The 21,500-nt window shown below is 43.7% G+C and overlaps 1 protein-coding gene across 2 annotated transcripts in view; it reads right to left on the reverse strand.

Annotated features, from left to right (window-relative positions):
- PDZD2 (PDZ domain containing 2) overlaps positions 1–21,500 on the reverse strand; it is a 142,599-nt gene that overhangs the window by 8,328 nt on the left and 112,771 nt on the right. For both annotated transcript variants that reach the window (XM_075488263.1, XM_075488264.1), the window contains 9 exons: positions 20,268–20,400; positions 17,314–17,395; positions 16,249–16,352; positions 15,317–15,485; positions 13,368–14,155; positions 12,049–12,193; positions 6,401–10,019; positions 5,601–5,718; positions 2,224–2,325 (listed from right to left, as the gene is read on the reverse strand). In XM_075488263.1, the coding sequence (XP_075344378.1) occupies positions 2,224–2,325; positions 5,601–5,718; positions 6,401–10,019; positions 12,049–12,193; positions 13,368–14,155; positions 15,317–15,485; positions 16,249–16,352; positions 17,314–17,395; positions 20,268–20,400 (5,260 nt within the window). The remainder of the gene's footprint in view (positions 1–2,223; positions 2,326–5,600; positions 5,719–6,400; positions 10,020–12,048; positions 12,194–13,367; positions 14,156–15,316; positions 15,486–16,248; positions 16,353–17,313; positions 17,396–20,267; positions 20,401–21,500) is intronic.

Here is a 21,500-nt window from a genome sequence, read left to right on the forward strand (position 1 = left end):
TAAGCCAAAACCAACCAAAACCAGCTAGAGAATGTAATATAACAAATCACTTATGCTTTCACTGAACTCCTCAAAGGTCTTCAATTAACATACTTCCAGATGACACACAGGTTAAATCCACATCCATGCTATAGCAAACATCAAGAACAACACTGGAGTGTGCAATACTCGCTCCTCAAATTCCCACTGTCTGGGACATGCACCCTGTGCTGTTTTCGAATGCACACTTCTAAGTGGTGCACAGCATCTGTGCAAAGAAAGGCTCTGACTTACTGCAGCTGTACAAGTATTTAATTGTCCATCTCAATTTGGCTGATCAAATACCATGCAAATAGATGCAAAGGGATGATTTAGTGGCTTGAAATGCATTTTTTTCTAGAGAAATTTTCTAGAGAACCCTATTCAGAGTGGATTAAACTTTGAGTAAACTCCAACAAGTGCAGCTGAGACTTAGATGTGTGCCATTTACAGAAAGGAACTGACTAAAGGAGTCAAGACCTGGTATTTAAAGACATGCCTATCAGGCACTGTAATTTTAGCCGCCAGGATATGGTGTCCCATGCATGCAGTTCTAGGTCTGCTGGGCAAAAGGTTCAAGGCAGCAAACCTGTGGACACAACTTCTGCATGGCATTTTCTCTAGGAATTGATCCTAATACACAGACCAATAGCGAGGGATCCAAGTCTTTTGGCTCCTGTTCCCTCTCATTGGAGGGCCATCCTGAGATGGGCACCTGCCACAACCCTACAGATCCAAGGAGATAAATTTCCAGCCAGTCTAAGCAGGCATTCAAAGCTGGAATAACAGCCTCGATGACAGATGTAGACACCAAAATGCAAGACATACGTGGAATACAGGGGTCATGTCCAAAACATCTGCTGCCTTCCCTCACATGCTCAACTCCTCAGTACCTTGAAGCTCATTAGGCATTTCTATTTCTGCACCCAAGTGTGGGCAGAACAGCCCATCTAAGCAGCTCAGCACCCAATGCCAAGCCTAAATCCAGCTGGGACCCAGAATCCCAGCAGGTCAAGGACATTAAAATGTTCCCCACCTGAGAAACATGCTTTATACCTGCTGAACAAAGAGGATCTGGAAAGAGCAGGGGCTGACGCTCTTTTGGTCTCATGGCTAATGGCATTCAGGAGAAAGACTTCCATCAGCTGCTCAGCCTAAGAGACCTCAAGATCATATTTTTAGGTGGTGTCCCAGTCTCTAGGTGAAGAGCTCTCTGGGGTGGGACACTGTTGAGCCTTCCCCTTGCTCACAGCTGACACTGCGAGTGTTTGGGCCAGAGGGAACAAACCTTTGTAGCAAGAGTAGAATCTGTTTGCTAGACTGTGACCATGTTCTAACTCAATGACTGCTTAATGTAAAATACATGTACTTATATTGGTCTTGTCTAAGAGCAAAAACCAGAAGATTCCTGCAAGGGCTGCTGCAGACCCCAAAGACTGAGGACATACCCTTCTCCTAATCTCAGCACTTAATGGATCTCTCTGTTTCAGGGCAGAATTTAAATGCGTATCTTGTGTAAAGAAATTGTCACACGGGACACCGCTTGTCTTGGATTTTTGTGTCTCACTGCTCTGTTTATTAAGAGTATATAAGTTGCTTGGTATCACTTTTTACACACCAACATCACTTAATGGCACACAATATCTTTGGTTCAGAACACTGTATAAGACTTTAAAAAAAACCAAAAAACAAAAAACAAAAAACAAACAAACAGACAGAACAACCACCCTCATTTACTAACCACCACAGGTCTTAATAAAACCAAACCAAATTTGCGACGTGAAATCCAGAATGTTTGGTGAGGTCTGAAACAGTCATTCTCAGGATTTGCAAAATTCTTCAAAAACTTTGCTGCACAGTTTATTTTCAAGGGCTGGGAATGAGAATCACCCCTAAAAGGTTGCAAGCACTGCAACTGCATGCAGAATTTTATTTAAATGCATGGGATTTAGATCTAGCCGATCCCATCCAGTAATGGACTTTTAAAGACTGAAAACATAATTGGCATCTATTTCCAATAATAAAAATTACGCTTCCCAGACACTCTGCGATTGCAGTAGCAGATGGTATGCAACCACCTCTGAGAGACACTGTTTTATGACTGTGAATGACTTGCAGTGAGTCTTGATAAAAGAACACTTGATCTAATCACCAGCCTGCTTTCAAGTGAGCTTTGCAAAAAAACGACTTGCAGCCATCACTTACTGTGACTGATTTCTGTTCCAGGTCTATTCCTCCAGCAACACTAAATCCCAGGCCAGCTCCTTCTTCTTTGTGCAAGACTACGAAGTATGTGTCTTCTTTGCTCTAGCAGAAAAATGGAGATGGAGAGGAAGGGGAATGAGAAGAAGATCAAGATCCAAAGATCAAGACCAAGTTCCCACACAAATGACAAATTCTCTGTACCCTCAGATTACGGCAGGTGAAAAAAGCAACTCAAGGAATTGAAAGTGAAACATTAAATGTATTTCTGTTCATGCTACAGATGAGTATCAGCCATATACAAGAACTGAGGTGACAGCAAAGGTTTCTTCAGTCAGTTCAAGTCTAGAGAAAGCAAAGTCAAAATTAGGATAGCGGAAGGGTATTAAACCTTGGGCAGCCTAATTTTCACAGGCTGTAATCAACTTTGCATTGCTCGACATTTTGCAGTCAAAACTCAATAGTACCCATACACCTTTCTGGACCAAGCACTGTACTTTCCAAGGAATTACTAACACTTTTGTTATCCCATTCCTCCTTCCTCTTGAAAGGCAGTTACAAAGATGTAATGCAGGGCAGTTGCATCAACCTCTTCTCAGCACTGCTGGACAATCTTGCAAGGGGCAGTGGCTGCCAATTGAAGCTTGGGAAGGTTAGATGGGACAGCGCGAAAAACTGTTTCACTTGGCAGATGACAGTAAGGAGCCTGTTAGTGATCCAGACAGGACTAAACTGTGCTGTTGTGGAAACAGGAGCATCTAGCACAGTAAAGGGACTGGTGCAGGTCCACACCAGGGCTGAACTTGGCTCCAGACCAGAACAAAGGTGTAAATCGGATTTCTTTGAAGTGATGGCATGCTGACAAAATACAGAATTTGCCATGAGAGAGAAGCAGTCCCATTCAGCAAGTCTGGTGCTGTCTTCTGAATGGTTATTAGGGACAAAACCAGATGCTGTTACAGAGACCACATTTTGTGGTGTAAGGGGGACTATAAGCAGGCATTGGGTGGAGCAAGGGGATAGTAACAGTCAGTGGGGCAGAGCATCAGAAGTGGGGAGTAGAAAGCAGGTGTCTCAGCTTTTCCCCGGGATCCCATCCAACATCAGTCATTTCCAGAAACTGCCAACACTAAAATTAATGCCACATCATTAGAAACCAACCTCTTAATCTGTTTAGCATTAAATGACATATTTAGTCCACTAAACTCAACATTTTAAATCAGCGTTTGCCTTTTAATTTTGTTTCAAAAGGCATAGGGAACCACAGATTATTATCGTTTTTTGGTGAAACAACAGTCAAATTCTTGGTCTCACTGTGTGTTTTTTTGCCAAATAGTGGCCCTGGAAGATCTTCTGCATTAGAGGCATCCCTGCAATGCACAGAGCCGATGTCAGAAACTGATGCCACCCTGCTCCACATCACTGATCCATCAGTGCTTGAGGAGGGAGGAGCAGTCAGGGCTGAACATCTTAGTCCACAGTCTTTTGCAGATGTTAAGACCCTTCTCACCTGTACTCAAGTGAGAACAGCTTTATGTCAGGCTAGAAATAATAAAATCAGTTAAGTATCTAGGCTAGCCCCTTTCAAAGTGCAGTGAGGGTAATGGAAACATACACATATCTTTGACCGTTAAGTACTATAGAAACCCTTTTTGTTTAAGAGGTCTGGTTCTTTCTAACCCTTGCTACCACCACTTAATTTGCTTACACTGGGGAAGAAATAAAATAAAAATATCAGAGGCTCAGATGTTAGAGGGTTGTGCAAGGACCATGCATCCTGGGCCAGTCAGCAACACAGTCTGAACCCTGGCTTCCCATTGCTGAGGTCGTGCATTTCATCCCTCCCCAGTTCTCAATTATGTCCTCAGCCAGCACATGTATTACGGGGCACAGAGACCTGGCTATGGATGCTTACTGCTTTACTTGGCCACACAGTGGACACACAAGGCCTCCAGTGATCACAGCCTGTTAGTCAAAGATCATTGGTCAGAGAGATTTAAACAATAAAATACCCATATATTTATTTTTTTATATTAGTAGCACTTATTAAATGCTAGCAGTAAATTCAGCACTGTTCGGAGCAAAAGATGATGACAAATTCTCCTGGGGAAGCTCTCAGACCGAGTCAGGCAGTCCATCTCATTTTTCAGCAATTGCGTAACTATGAAGAACTGTCCTATTGTACATTTAAATCCAGCATTTGACTAGCATAAAATTTTCCAGCGTACGTGCCATACTGGGCTTAAATATGGATAAGAAACAATGCAGACAAGCAGTGCATTCCAAAAAGCATTCAGCTTTATAAATATTTGAGTTGTCAGGCTTTGAAAAGTGGCATAAATAAATAATCTCTCCAAGACCCCATGCAAAATACTTTAAAGAACACTTAATTACCTTCAGCCAGAAGTACAATCCAATCTTAATTTTATCAGTAAACCACCAAACCCTTTTGGCTCACCAAGCTCTCAGGACTTGCAAGCTTTAGCTACGCTGTCCCTGGAAGGAGGTAAAGCTGGGTATTTGGGGGAGGTCCAGTTCCCCCCAGCCTGTTCTATGTTTGAAATAGCAACCTTTGTGAGTAAGACTCAGGAACGCTTTAAATGCAGCTCAGCCAGGAGTTATGCAGACCAGATGGCAGCTTCCCCTCCACTGCTGTCATTATTTTATCAACTTCTGTTCTGATTTTAAAAGGATGTGGATGTATCCCAAAAACACAAACACTGCAAACAGGGAAGTAATGTTCTGGCAATCATTTCACTTTGGAGGCCTTCTTTAAAAACGTAGATAATGAGGCAGGTTATCTTAATGCAATAACCAATTTCCACAGAAGAGAACAAAAAGGTCATAGGAGACTCTTACAAACCCTCCAGCAGCCGCTTTCTGGTGTTGCAAGCCACCAGTTCAGCATTAAACAAAATACATTAGATTTCTGTGATTGCAGCTTCTAGCAAAAGGTGGGTGCTTCCAGGCACAGAGAGGAGCAGAGCTTCCCTTGTGCAGTGGGGAAAGTGAGTCTGACCCAGATGGTTGGTGGGAAGTTAAATTCTAATGTGCAATTATTGGCAAACCCAGGAGTTTCTCAGCTGTAATGATGACTCAAATGGAGGCATACTTCTCCACTTAAAAGAGGTCTATTTATTGTGGCTCAAAACTGCTTTTGCACTGGACAAACAATACCCTTTTTTATACAAAAGCCATTCAAATTTATTATGGGTTTATAGCAGGCATTCAAAAACCAGCATTAGTAAAATTACCATCAACTGTAACCTACCACAGGACTACTGGAGGAGCTCTGAAACTGTTTGGAAGAGATTTTATCTGCCATTAAGAAAACCCTTAAAAATACTGCCAATAATCTAGTTTTGTCTTCTGGTTTTTACCTTTACTTGTGCTTTGACTTCTTGGAGCATAGCAGCAACATCACATTTTGGTACTACTGCTGACAAAACAGACTGCAGTTTTTGCTGGTCCAGGCCTGAGACAAGCAGCTGATCCAAGCTAAAATAAACAGAAAAATATGAAAGACAGCTTTGTATTTCTAGACTGTGTAGAGATACGTTTCAGGTATATAATGTAGGTTGCATTAGGGTAAACGATGAAGGGCCAGCTCATTAACAAGCCAAAATCTCGAAAACAGATAAGAAATGGTGTATGATGGGAGAATGGGAAGGGACAGAGAAGATGATTTAAGAATAACTCTGAAAATCAGTCCCTGTTCTGCTCCCCTCCTCCTTCCCCAATGGTTTTATCAACAGACATTAACAAAACCAAGGATACAGCTACATCTGAAGACTGCTTCTGGCAGGACAACAAGCTCATTTGTCACCGCAGGCTGTGCTGGCAGCCAGCGCTGCGCACCCTCCCCTCCACAGCGGCCACTGTGCCGTAACGTGGCCAAAAACTGACCAAAACCAGCTAGAGGGGACACAGAAAAGGAGCCTGGCCCTCCCAGGATAAAGTGTTTCACCCTGTACTGAAGCACAGTCGCCACCAGACAGCAGCATGGCAGCTCTGAGGGATCAAGAGCATGAAGAACAGCACCCCGAATTGTGAGGGGAATGGGAGCTGGGGCCAAACCTGAAATGTGCTTTGGGGAGGACCTGGGACAATGGGGAAGCTTTGCCTCGGGAGAGGCTTGTGGAGATGAAAACAAAACAGCAGTAGCAAAGCTGACACCAACCTGATGGACCAGCTGTTTTCTGAGCACTCCCCATCCGGAGAGCTGCCATGGGGCACGTCATCATCCGAGGCAGACCCTGGTGTCCCTGAGCCGCTGTCCCGAGGGCTGCTGGCACCCATTCCCGTCGCACCTGCCTCAGCGGGGCTGCAGCGGGCTGGCGGGGCTGCGTCACTCTGGGCAGGCATGCCGAGGGCTCTGCGGGGTGTGATTTCCAGCTCTGTCTTGAAGCAGGCAGGCTGTGGTGGCCCCGAGAAGCCCTCTCCACACAGCTTGTCCAGGTCAGGCATGCTGAGGGCCCTCAGCTCCCGCAGCCTGGAGCGGGACAGCGGCGGCCGCCCCAGGCCCCGGCTGCGGCGTGCCTGTGAGGCTGAGCGGGGAAAGGCGGCCACATCTGCCCCAGCGCCGCCCTCCTCGCTCCTCTGGGGCTTTCCTTCCTCCTTGCCACCCTCCGCCACACGTGTGGGCTCTGCACTGGTGGGAGACTTGGCCATGGTGTTGGCCGGGCTCGGGCTGCCGCCGTAGGAGCTCAAGCTGCGCCGCAAGGCCCGTGGCGTCTCGACGGGGCTGGCTGCAGCGGCCAGCCCACCACACGACCTCCTGGCGAGGGGGGACCTCGTGGCTGTGTGTATATCGATGGCCTTCACGATGGGCCGGTCGAAATTTGCCAGGTTTTCAAAGGATTTGATCCTCTGTTTGACAGAGAAGGATGAGGTAGGTTCATGTGGCCAGTTCAGCTCGTAGTAATAGTAATTCCTCCTGAAGCTCCTCAGCTTATCAGTGGCAGGGCAGCTAATGTCGCTGCCTGAGGGGGACGTGCCATGGACCCTCTGGGTGCTTTTGGAGGCGTACGCCTGCTCCTTCCCGCTCTGGCCATTCGGCAAGTTGAGATGGACCATCTTTAACATCCCCGTCGCCGCCTGGGGGTATTTCTCTTCTGCAGTATGGCCCTGGGGGCCTTGCACAGGATGAACCTCAGCAACATGGCAGTCCTCCCTCAAGTGACCTGATAACTGGGTCGGCATTGAGTAAGTCCTCGTCACAGGTTTTGTCAAGCAATAGAGATTTCTGTCTCCAGTGGTATCCGCTTTTGAGAAATACTGCATGGTCCCCATCTCCTCGGTCAGAAGAGACACTTCTGTGTTTGCCTCTTCTGTTTTCTCCAGCAATGGCAGCTGCAAAAATGATGCTGGTGAGGAAGAGGCAGAGGAGGAGGAGGAGGAAGAGGAAGCAGAGGAAAGCTTCACCTCAATGAAAGTCCGCTGGATCTCCTGCCCTTCCAGCTGCTCCTGCTGAACTGAGAGGGACCTCAACGAAGAAGAGCCTTCAGCAGATGGTCCTACATTTTGCAGATCTAATTGCCTAATGTCATCTGCACTACAGATGCTCTTGATTGCGTTCAGGCCTGTTTCAGCATTCTCAGTCCTCTCTTTCACATGTTCAACTTTTGGTATCCCCTGAGGAGATGAAGTGACTTTGGATTGACTGTCTCTGGCTCCGAAATCATCCACCCTAACAGCCTTACCCTGACACACCAAAGGCTGCATGGAAACTTGCTTTTCTTTTGGCTTTCCCCGTGCCTGCTGCAGGTCTGTTAGCTCCTCACAGCCACACTTCATTTCACTGCTTGCTGTTGGGCTGCCAGTACCATTCAGGAGAGGCAGAAGTGAATCTTCAGAAATGACCAGCGATGGTTTATTTTCTGGCTCTGACTTCAGAGTCCTTGAGGCTGCTGAAATGCTCTTGCCAGGATCTGGGTTTGTAGGTGAATTACGGGACAACGGTGTTTTCTTCCCCAGGAGTTTAGGGGACAGCTGTGGAGAAACAGAAATCCTTTTCTGATCAGCCCCACTGACTTTGGTAGTATTAATGCCAGAAGAATCTGAATTTGCCTTTGCTTTGCTTTTGATGGTGAACCCTTTTAGCTTTGGTCCTGCTTTGGCCTTCTGGTTATTTAAAAGGGCATCCATTATACTTTTTTGTGCCATTCCCTTAGAATCCTGACAGGATTTTTTCTGCAAGGATGGGCTGTGCGGTACTGCAGCTCCTTTGCAGTGATTTGTGCCTGAGCTTTGGACTTTTCCATTTGAAGTCCTTCCTGAAGTCACAGAGTTAATTTTCTCATTTTTCCCTGGCAAGTCATGAGTTGTATTAGCCTTTGGATCTTTAGATCTAGTGGGAAAGGGAGACCTGAGTGATATTGCTCTTGATGATGCTGCATTCACATGATTGCTGTCTGTTTTAGACAAGTTGGACAAACTGTTGTTTTCTTTCTTCACTAGGCAATAACTAACAGCATGATTGCAGTCATCAACCACTGTTTCGCTTTCACATTTGGATCTCTGCTCATCATGACATCCTTCTTTCTCAAGCAAGTTGTTCTCCAAGCCATTGACATTTCTAGCAGAGCAAAAGCTTATCTTCTTGCAGTGTAGAGACCCTTCCTCTTCAATGGATTCACAGCATTTCCTATGTCTGTTACTGTTCCCCAAACCCATCTGTTCTTCTGTACTTAAGGCACCATTGTTACAGAAAGAGTAAACTTCAGGGATACTGACTGAATTCTTTTGGATGTCTTTTTCTGGTAGGAAAACTGAGGAAGGAGAACATAAGGATGCAGAGGACACATCTGAACACTGTGATGGACATGGAGCGGGACCACTGTCATCTTCCAAGCCTAGTTTATTGATGCTTGTCTCCAATGACCCACACATTGCACAGCCCTCAGCAGTTTGCACAACTTTGCTGCCGTAAGGGTGCAGTGGGGACAGAGAGGATGAGCTTGTTGCAGATGTGAGATGCTGCTCCTCTGCAGGTTTTTGCAGCTCATCGTTCATGCAACAAATCTCAATTTGCTCCTCATCCGACTCCATTACAGTACAGACTGCAGGGGCGTTAGCAGCAGTGCACGGCCCAAGCAACACCTCATTAGCACTATCAAAGGCTTCTGTGACAGACTCTGTGTCCGAGTGAGAATCCTCTGCAGCCCCATACATTGACTTTGGAAACGGGTCGCTTCTCTTACCTTCCAGAGAGCTTGCAGTAGGCAACTCATCCTCATTTAAACTGCTAAAATTCCTAGAATAGTTATTTAAAGAGTTTTTATTCACAGTAAAAAGCTTGCCTGTGTTAATGGAGTCCAACACAGACAGCCCCAAAACACCTTGTGCATTTGCTCCACAATTCATAGTTTTTTCCAGCAGCTCCTCCTTGGCTGGTCGTGGCTCAGACCCGGGACAGCCTTCGTCAGTCCCGCAGCAGCACATCGTGGTGTACTCATCTCGGAGGGGGCTTTCTGCTCGCGACGGGGTGTGCAAAGCCCTGCTCTCGGGAGCATCCATTTGGCTAAGCAAGTCGTGGATATCAGTGTGGATATCAGGGATGGCAGCGCAATCCTCGGCACGGCTGCTTTTCATGGTACCTCTCTGCACGTCTTTGCTCGTGGCATCAGGTGGCAGTGTTGTTCTCTCCACCACACAGCCGCCACCAGCATTTTGCAAACCTGCTCCTTCTTGCTTCCCAGCACTCTGTTCTTCCTCAGCTGCGAGGATGCTCTTCACATCGGCCTGATTTTGACTGTCTACCCCTGGAGACAGGATGAGGTTTGTAAATCTGCTGACAGCTGCATCATGATAAAAATAAATAAAAAAAAAGAAGCAAATTCCTGTCAGATACGGGAAGTGATATACAAAACACCAGGTTTTATTACAAAAATAGACACCCATGTAGCCAGACTACATGTTTTCCTTTTGCTCTGCAGTCCTCCTCTTCTGTAATGATGTTTACAACAACTCAAATTAATCATAACCCTGTGTATTTGAGTAGCACACAGGAGGGAGCAATCCACTTATCCAAGGTGAGTAGTCATGATCTGTTTAATTCTCATCTTTGAAATTTCAGCAGTCAAGCAGCTAACTACCAAAGTGTCAGTGTGCAGTAAGTCAGGCTGAGCAATACCGCTTCTCATTACTTGTTTGATCAAAGATGTCTCCAATAGATTGCAGAGAGTACACAAAGCCCTGGCATAGCAAACAAAGGTGAACAGATAACACAGTGATGAGCTGTGCATAAATAACTTGACTCTGATCCTCTCGGCACTTCTGCAGGTGTTTAATGTGACATGCATCAGTGATGTTATACGTGCATTAAGCATATGGGCTTTACAGGATTTCTGGCACAGACCTTTCATTGTTTCCAATACCTGTTTAACCCACTCTTGGGCAACACACTGAGCTCCCTGTCACTGCTGCACTCCAACACCCATTTCTCCAGCTCTTCAATTTTCAGCACTTCACCCTAAGCATCTGCTTGCACCTTTCTACGCTGCTTCTGGGACACGCATCCCCATTCAAGCTGCTTTCTAGAGGCCAGTTACTACCAGATGAGGCCCAGAAAGTGCATGGAGAAGAAGGGGTGTATTCATAGAGTCAGCACCCTTTCCTGCTCATTCAAACGTGCCAGCACATCTCTCTAATCCTTGCACAAACCTGCGGGATTATCCACGCCACTTAACTTGGGTACCTGCGTTAAGAAGTGCAGGCTCCTCCTGGAGTCAACAAAGGGGAATACATCTCAGAAGAGCAATTTGAAGCAGTCAGGTTAGGATTTGGGGTACTGGCCTGCTTCAGCATGCTGGATCACACACTGAAGAGACCCTCTTCTCTGCCAGTGGGGCAGGGCGAGGGGAAGGGGAAAGCAGAAGAGCTGCCTGATTAAGGAGTACCAGTGTGCGCCTACCCCAATGCTATTAGTTTGCAAAAGCCACAGCAATCTAAGGAAACAAGAACAGGACTCTCTGCCAAGCCAGGAATTCCTTAAAGAACAACTGAAGCATCTGGAAGCACTTTAGGCTCCCAGGTATTAATAGGTACACAAAGAAGATCATAAGCTAAAATGAAGCAAAATATTATGTTCTTCCTGAATTTGAAAAGTATGCTTTTCTTTTTCAAACACTCATTTCCACACCACGTAATTTGTACAGTCTGTGGGGATGCATATATTGCTGTAACAGCATAAATCAGCCCTGAGCAGAAACTAACGAGGTATCAAATGTTTCAATTCAAACTAAAAAACTTTTTATAAGAAACATGCAAACAAACATTTTGATAAGATTCTAGTTTTCTTGCGTTTTCTGTTTCATCTTTCTGCACATTAGAGAACTCTGACACATGAAAGGAAAAGAAAGAAAAAAGGCTTTTATTATCTTATTGCTCATTCACAAAAATACTATTTGAACTTCAGCTTTTAGGAGAGAAAGATGTGATTATAAAGGGTTAATATATTTACTGAACAGGCACAGCAGTAAAACGGCTGTTAGGACAGAGTTGCTGCTGAGCTAGCTCCAGGTCTGCATGAAATGACAGACCTCTGCAAATGCTGGCAGGAGGGACATAGTGTAAGTGGGAGCTTTGAACACTTCATACAGGAGTAGGTTTGCTCCCCTCATCATAGTGCTAGGAAGGACCCCGAAGCCTGGTTTGGTGATGAAGTGCTTTGCCCGGCTCACCAATGCAGACACAAGGTACCCCCTGTTTTTTCTCTGAATTGATGTGGAAAGTTGGGGCAAGAGAAGATCAGACCCAGCTGATCCAAGGGAATTTTCTTCACTGGTACTCAGAATAAATGGTATGAAAGCAAAACTACTCTCTCACCTGGTGCTGCTTTCTGGATCTCCAGGGTTACGGACGTGGGAAGACACTGCATAAGCAAGCAGATTTCCTCATACGTCATCTTACTGACTGGGATACTGTTGATGGTGGTAATCTCATCTCCTACAGCCATCTTGCCCATTGATCCCTGATGCAATGACAGATCCAAGGAAATTATAAATACACCTCAGAAGCCCTGCCACAAGGGCAAAGATTCCAGGGAGGCAATTAATGGTTTATGAGCAACATTCCCTATTTCACATCACCGCAGATCACAGGTACCACTGCTGTCAGTTTGCCAACACATAAATAAAGAGCAGACTGTGCTTTTGCCAGGAGAGGAATTAATGATCAATCTAAACCAGGAAGGTCAAAAAAGCTGCTGGGTTCTCTGAGAGATCAGTATCAGGATGAAGGACACAGCCCTCTTCATTTAAATGAACTGGGATGGATCAGTCCTAGCTTCTTCAGGACTGGAACATTGTCTATCATTTTTGCATTTCATGTACGAATTACATTCCTGTTCATAACCTCCCATTGGACCAATAGGACTCTCCTAAATAACTAAATTGGACAGGGACTGAGCTCTTAAGGTAAAAGCCCAAGTATGTTTCTAAACACTGCACAGTAAATCAGAGAAAAGAACAGGAACAGAGCCCCAGTCTCCAGCTCTCACAGCCCAATTCAAACTGCTATGACATATCCCCTCTTACCCTAGTGGCCACTAACTAGATTAAAAATGCTACATCCAGCTTTGAACACCAGAGTATCCTCCTTTCTCTTTCTGCACTTTTGCATCTAGCAATTCCACATCCAGCATAAAGCAAGTATCCACACTAGTATGTGCATGTATGAGAAGCAGAAGAGCAATATGTTACTGGTACTTCCATGGCACTTGGCAAACCTGGCTAGCACCTAAGGCCTGCCGGTACCAGATTTGTATAACACAGGAATACATGCATAATAAGCATTTTTACCACCAGGATTTACTTATTTTGTCTTTGCCTCTGACAAAAAGAAAGGAAACAGAAGACCAGTATTCCCTCAAAACTGACTGCAAGTGGGGATCAGTCCATCTCAAGTAGCCTCTTGACTTTCTTAGTTTTGAACCAGCCAAGGGTGCACTTCTGAATCAGAAATGCTTCATTTAACAGCAGCTTCAGAACAATATGGGATGAGAGGTTTTGCCCAGCAGAGACAAACATCTCCCTTGCACTTACTGTCAACAGATCACTTGCTGCTTAATAATAATAATAATCATCACCATCATCCCTGAAAAGTGAAAGCAAATCACAACAAGGCAACCCAAATTAAAAAATTACCATTTCTGCTGCTCCACCTGGCCGCAGCCCTGTGACAACAACCTTTAGGGGCATGGCTTGGATTTCCAAATCCAGGCCAAATGACTCGTGCTCATTGCGAACCAGAGTGACTATTTCACCCTGGCCCTGCCCAGCCCCGTCGGGTGCTTCACACTTCTTGCTGTGAGGGAGCGTCCTCGCAACAGGCTTGTTGTAAGAGCCATGCTCCTCTGTCCTCTGTCTCTGAAGGCTTCGGCACTCAGTGCTCATCATGCTCTTCACTCTCGTGACTGCTCTGTGCTCAAGTTTTGGCGATCTCTTAGATTCGAGTTGTGCTTCCCGGAGCTCCTTCAGACTCAGGCTGCCAAGACGAACTTCAGGCACACTTGAGTAATCAAACGCTATGATAGGGAAGAAAGGAGAGTCAATTTGCTCCAGTGTGCTGTCTGCAGACTCCACGGAGTTGCTGAAGACAGGGGAAGACGTCTCCGTGCCACTGTATCTAGGTGACTCGCTGTCCTGGCTCTCATCAATTTCTATGGATGAGGTTGTAATGACAACACCAGTGTCCTCCTGGCTCTTGGCCCTCTGGCTTCTTTGCAAGTGGGAACTTTCGTCATCATCACTAACATCACCATCATAGAAAACAACCCTCCTCTGTCGATGAAAGGGGCTGCGGGCAGATTTGGGGCTGTCGCTGAGGATGCCGGGTCGGACAGACTCCACGTGCTTGTTGTGAAGGCTGGACGATCTCCCACTAGTTGGAGATGCCAGACCATTTGCTTTTGCCACTCCTGCTTCTCTAGCAGCTAGAAAAAAAAAGTTATACTTTAATTGCATTTATAGATTATTTTTAATACCATGCATCTGACTGCAGCAGAGTACATGTGGCTCTGTTGGCAGGGGAAGCTTAACCTCTCCTCACAAAGGAAAAAGCAGGTTTTTCATGTCCTCCCTCTAACTACAATAAACAGCAAGAGGGACAGCAGATAGCTCCACAATTTATGGGTAATTCCTGAAATCAGTTCATGGCACATCTGGTTCTGTTTTCAGTTTATTTCTAAATTATGACTATGACCCAAAGAAGTAATGGATGCAAATTCACATGTGTATTTTACTTTAAACAACAGAATTTCTTTCACATTTTGCTTAAATCTATGCTCAGGACTGCCTGCATCAACTTACAGAGAGTGAAAAATGCTTTCCTGAACAAAGACACAAGCACATGACAATCAGTTTCAAATTAAAGACTCATAAACCCGAGAACCTCTTCCACATCATTCTTAAAAAGAACTGCGTCTTATTTTGTAGAAAGTTTCTTTGTTTGGCTTTTTTTGTGGATTTTTTTTAAATGTAAAAATGCTTTTAAGCATTAAATAATTAATTTCCAGAGAAAAATAAGCTGTAGACAAAGACATTACTTGATAAGCACAGGAAAGGGAGAATAAATGTAATACCCTTTGAATTTGAAATCAGGTGCATGTCAGTAAGGAAATGTAAGACTCCTTCAGTCAATTACTATGGGGAGAAAGACAGATATGCAAAATATCTTATGTCAAATTGAACATTTGATTGTTTTGACACTGCTATATGCGACAGTTTGAAATTTTCTATTTGAGATAGCTATGAACACTTTCATTTAAATGTAATCAATCAGATGATCATCAGTCATTTGAAAAAAAAATCTGCAGTGCTGTCAATCTAGTTTCGGCCAAACCAATCAAATAAAGTCATTTTCACATAATCAGAGCAGCAATTTGGACAAAATACCATGGAAACGGGCATTTATGTGCATTGTTGTAAACCCCTTCCATTTCCCAGAATTTCAAATGATCAGTGCTGGCTTGCACGATGCTGCCAGGCATTTCTTACCAGCACAGGAATCACTGTAAGTTCTCCTGTAAAGCAAACCAGTGCTCGGTGACTCTCCCCCCATTAGCCAAATGACCAGACACATTTCCGTCGCTTACTCAGGTTGCCAGGAAGAAGAGAGCCATCATCCAGCAAACCGTTTCTGTTCTTCTGACGGAGCTGCTCTTCGTCACAGGAGCCAGTTACAGCATCAGAAAACAGGAGCTGGCTCGTAGCATCGTGCGAGAAGTACTGGGAAAGCTCTGCCTCAGAGCTGACAGATCCCTGCTGAAAAAAAGTGAGCCTGGTGACTGGCTGTCATCAATGCTTAAAGCCCCTGTCTCCGTGCAAACACCACAAACTCCACTGGCATTGCTGTGTCAATAAAGGAAGTTTAAAGCCAATTTTTAAAATAGAGGACTTGTCAGTATATTGAGAGCCAAACTGCCAAACTTTGATGGCTGAAATGCTGCACTTCAATACATTTTTAGCCATCATAATAAATAAAACAGGATTCCAAATCCCACTACTTTGCAGATGTGGTTCAATACAGAAACAAGGGATGAAACCACTCACTTGTGTAACTCCCTTTATACACCTTCTGCACTGAGAGAAGGGAAAGGTTTGTACTTCTGGACACAGTTTGTATGGCTTCTTTGGCTTTCCCAGGAAAACCAAGGACTCTTCCACTGCAATGGCTATATACAGAGACCAAATGCTCAGCCTTCTGCCCGCAGGCTCAGGTCTTTCTTGCTAACTACATCTCTGTGTCCCACAGAGCAGGGGTGCCTTCGAGGTGGCAGGAGGTGGGAGCCCACAGGTTTCTCTGCCATGCTCTGCATCGCTCCCAAAGGCTACAGCCACACAGATGAACAAGAGCTTGCTGCTGTCACCATTTAAACACATGATGTAAGAAACAAACCCTTTTATGGAGCCCATGTGACAGGAAAGAAGCATAGAGGTTTGATTTTGAACTCCTTGATCAAGTAAGAGCTTCAGTAAAAGTTGAATTTGAAGCAGATGCTGTTTTTATTGCATATAATCCTTTTACCCGGCTTGCTGGCTCCAGGAAGCGTTTCATAGTCCAGCTGAGGGGAGATGAGGTCTCTCCTTGTTTGGCTTTCACACTCGGAGATGGACTTTTTTGTACAGCTCCTGTTAAACACAGCTTAGTTAGATGCCAAAAATTAAAGTTGTGGTCCACATATCCAAACAAGCTCCTCATTCACCTTCTGAGCTGGGGGCTGCATTTAATCCCACTTATTTATTATCTGAATTGCTTTCCTAAAGTGAGATTTTTTTAACATTTCACAAGCTCTCCCTCAGATCAGGCAAAACATTATCACAGAGACATGTTACGCCAGCCAGGCCCAGGACAGAGCTATAAACAAGAGATGAGCAGGAGATGGTCTTCCTCACCTGCTGGAGCATGCTGCTGACTAGGTGCAACCTCGAAAGACAAATTAGCAGCCACTGGCAAGGTCTGCTTCAAAAAAGGTCTTAGCTGACACAGACATAAAGAGGATAATTACAAATCTAACATTTCTGTCTAAAAATCACCTTACTAGTCACTCTGCCATTGCCAAGAGTTTGCTTTCATCTGCATGATTTTAGGAAGTGCTAAGTCTGGAGTTCAAAAACATCAGATAAATCCCAGAGTGTACATTTTGACATGACCCCAAAGATTAAAATTGAATTAAAACATATAGTCCAGTATGCAATATCTGGACTTACTCTCTCTCTTTTTTTTTTTTTTCCCCCATCTACATGGATAAGTGTACACAGATGGAGTTGAGTCCTCCCGTCCTTTCCCTACCGGGACATTGCGCTTCCCATTCATCTTGAAGAGAGTATAGAGCAAATACCTCTTGGCAACCTTACTTTCAGATCATGGCAGCCTAGTGAAACAAAGCAAGTAACATGAGCTATAGAGCTGATCCATCTGAACTGGACGTTTTTGCTAAAATTTCTGCAGGGGACAGAGTGATTACACCCCCTAAACTGTCCTGCTGTTTTGAGGGCTCTCAAAATATTGATGCTGGGGAACCCAAGAGCATGTCCTTAAACCTTCCTGCATCTGGAAAAGGACACATATTAGGAGAGAACATGTTGCTACCTGTGACATGAGAGGAGCTGGCATCCTTGCTCTCTCGGTGGGTAGTGCGTGCGATTGCTTCATCCATCTCCTGCTCAGAAACCTAAAGTCAAGTGGAAGACAGAGATCAAACTGGGTAGACGAAATTAAAATGAAAGTTTGACCACTTATCACTACAAATACATGATTCATTTCAGATATGCTACCATTTTTAAAGATGCTGTAAATAAGACATAGTTGAGAGCTCTTAAGTCCTGGTCCCCTGATTCAGACTCCCTCCATGCCACTCTCCTGCAGAAACCAGGAAGCAGAAGCCTGCTGACTTCATGAAGACCACATCCAAGTGCCACATTATGCAAACAAATAAAACAGCACTAGACTTAAAAAAAATCAAATGAAGCCATTACAGCACAATTTTAACTCAATTAAGTGCTGTACATTGACTTATCGAGAAAATATTACTTTAAAACAGACAAAGGCTGCTTTGTACAAACATACATCAGCAACAGAAGATATTCTACACATAACCTACCGGAAGAATACCAGACTTCCCGAGATATTAGCTGTCTTTTTAATTTTCATTTCTCCTTGCTTTTAAAAAGAAAACCTAAATCAGTAATTGGTAATTAATGTTTCTCTGGTTTAAGATAAATACTGGTTTACCATATTTGCTAATTTTGTCTTGAATTACTGCCACGCACTTAATTCTTATTACTGGAAAACTCCATATAATTTTATAACAGGAACAACTAGTCTGCAGGAATATATATTTAAAAACAGAAAGCAAGTTAATTCTGTCAAAGAAGAGTTCTATCACTTTGCTTTACATGAATTAAAATTCAGCATAAATAGAGCCTAGAAACTTGAATCTTTCTGAACCATGAAGATTTAAAAGATTCCTAAGTAAACTCAGCAGTTTAAACATAGTTTAAATGCCACATTCACTCAGAATAACAAGAAGAAAGAAAATTTTGTGGTATTTCTCTTGGAAGTACATAAAAACACCGAAGTGAACATATTCAGCAACAAAATGTACTGTGGACCTTTTGTGTCATAAAATGAGACATTAAGTATAAAAATGTCTAAAACAACATGAGCCTTTGTAGAAATACCTCTCTGTTTTCAGCCTGTGCAGGACCTTACAGCAAACCAAAAGCCTCCAGGCTCCTGGGGCACAGCGAGTTCCTACAGGACACGGACCAAAGCCCTGAAAGTATGCTCCAGGACCTTTGCACACAAACCTTTGGGTACAAGACGTCCCAAGAGTAAAACTAGGTGCTGGGCAGACTGCAGTATTTGTTTAAAGCTAACCAAAAATCCACACTTCTGCAAGCTCTGCCAATTCTGATTTTAGTATCCTCTACACCTCAGGCAGATCAAACTGGAGAGGGACAAGCTAATTCCTAACTACAATCTGCGGGCTGGGGTATTATTAAGAGCTAATAAAATAAAATAAAATACCACACACACTTCTGCAGATCCCCCAGTGCTGTCAGAAAAAGGGTGACAGTGACATAAGAATAAATATGGGTCCCCATATGGGCACTCCTTCAGAGATCCAACTATGAGGGACTGTGAATTCAATACTGCATGGGCAGAAGAAATGCCTTAGGGTCTCTCCAACTCAACTTTTAGCTTTTCTTAGCATTTCTTGGTGAAGGATTTGTTGTCATTTTAAATATCACTTATGGAAAACTGTAATAGGAGCCATTTAATAGTTTCCCTCTGTTACTGAGTAACAGCAAGCAATTAGCTTAACTCAGTTCATCTTCTCAGCAGATAACTGGTTAGGTCACTTACTGGCTTTCAAGTCACCACCATAGCAAGACGAAGGACGAGGAGAAAGGGCAGGCTCCACTCCATGGCGTCTTTATTTGATGCTACTCACAAACTCTCCAAAAAGTCTATATGCCTTAATAATGCAATCAAATTGAACCATCGTGCTGGTTCAGCACAGCATACAGACTCCCTAGAAATACTGTTATCTCAGGCTATAAGCCCACTTCTTACCCCCTCCATGCTTACGTTTAACTAACAGAACCACAGCCTCTTTCTTTTTAGCAGCACAAGGCCTCGCAGCAATGATAATAAACTCTGGGCAGTAGACCCCTATTTGTCTATTGTTTGTATATTTGATTTAGGGGAAAACATGCAATTAATTATAAAATAAGAAACCTGAGTTCTCCTAGATATGGATTTATTAAGGCCTTCATTTGTAGTTACGAGTTCAAAAGTCAGAGCTCTCTGGACCCACTAATGCAAATATTTTTACAGCTTCATTCCTGTTTAAACAGGAAGGTTTTGTACACTCATGAAATCCTTTGAAATATTGAAATAAAAGAAGTTGTTATTCCCTATATCTTGGTTAAAAGGCTTTTATCTTCTACCATCAATTCTTAAAAATTGCTCGAAAATACTCACTTTGTAAACACAGCCTATTTCCAAATTGCCCTTGCACAGATTTCACAGTAGCAGTACGGTCCAGATTCTCACGTTTTAATTCCTGAAGGAAAACTTTGATCTTTGGACAGATTTTACTTTTTTAAAAACAGTATTCCTACAACTTTGTTATAGTTGATCAGTTCAATCTGTTGATATTTATATTCCTGGCCCTAAATTATATTCTACTCAAAGACAAACTAACTGCAAAATAACTTTAAAGATGAAGAGGACTTGTGTCATATTTGCATTGCCACTCGATCCAAGTACTGAGAAAGATGGGAACACTTCACTCAAGTAGTTCCAGGAAAATTGCATTTGGTCAGTGGGTGACTAAGTGAAAAGCAGCAGGGACAGTCCAGCATTGCTACAACTTAGAAAACTGGAAGGTATCATTACAATCTTGACTTCTTGCACAACACATACCATCGAGAGAACAATCCAATATTCTTCATTTGCTACTTTCCTGACAGCAAGATTCAAATTACAGCACCAGATGAAAACAACCCAGATACACTAACACATTCTCTCCTCACCTTTGGGTTAGGATGCCGACTAATGATAAGGCTGACCGGACCTGGACCACATTCACTCAGGATGGCGTAGGCTTCACTCAACGCTGCGTGACGCAGGCTCACCGAATCTGCCTCCAGGATCTGGTCACCCCGACTGCAGAGAGACATAGAGCCAGTTAATCACAACCACTTTTACAAAAACATTTGTGCTTTCAACTGATGGCCAAGCTTTTTCAAAGATACAGTGTCTGGAAAAGATCTGACTTGCAAAGAAGCCAGTCCTGCTCTTGCTCCCAGTGATGTGAATGCTTTAAGTCCTGTTGACTTCGGGAGGGAGGTCCAGAGATCCCTTCCGCACTTACCGTCAGTGCTACAAACCCTATTAAATCAACAGAGAAAATTGGCTGCTTTTGGACCAGGGTGAAAGCAAACTTCAATTCCAGTTCTGCATTCAGATACTTGTTGAGCACAGAAGAAAAATTAGATTCAGATGCGCTGTTCCTTCCCATCATATTAAATTACTTAACACAAACACTGATAAGAAATTCTTTATTTAGATATGAGTTTATTAAATGACTTGAGGAAAAAATTGAGCACAATAAGCCTGTATTTGCTTCAAATTAACGTATAGAACCCATTTAAAAGACAAAAAGAAAAAAAAACTTTTGAGAGGAAAGCATAGATTGTTTAGTTTTGTTTTTCCAATTTCATAACTCTTGCACATGGTGCTCAGACATCTGGAACTATTCAAAAGAAAAGATCATCAACTAGGGATATCATTAAAGCATTCTCCATAATTACTAAAGCATTTGCTTTAAACAGACATTCTCAAACAATCTACTACTGCTGATTTACATTGGGCTACTTGTGACAATGGAAATGAGTTTGCACTGTGAGTCCACATGCCAAAGGCAAAAAGGCAATTGCATGTGGCAGCCTTCATAACTTGTACTGCTGGTACAGGCTCAGGAAAGCAAAGGGTGACCTATCGGTTGTGTAGTCATGCTGCTGCTCTGCCCATCTTTTAGATTTAAACAGCTATTAGAAACTACACAAATGGAGTCACTTACACAGGCGCATGATTGAGAGTGGGAGCTCAGATACGGAGGAGCGGGATGCAAACCTCTCCTGGTATTGCAAAGCCAGTATTTGATTAATGAAGTTTTCCAAAAATCAAAACCATCCTGTAAGTTTTGGCTTATGGAGCCATAAACCGCTGATGGGACAACAGAAGCAATGTCTCAAAGAAGCAAG

The sequence above is a fragment of the Mycteria americana genome, chromosome Z (assembly GCF_035582795.1).
Source record: "Mycteria americana isolate JAX WOST 10 ecotype Jacksonville Zoo and Gardens chromosome Z, USCA_MyAme_1.0, whole genome shotgun sequence".
NCBI lineage: Eukaryota > Metazoa > Chordata > Aves > Ciconiiformes > Ciconiidae > Mycteria > Mycteria americana.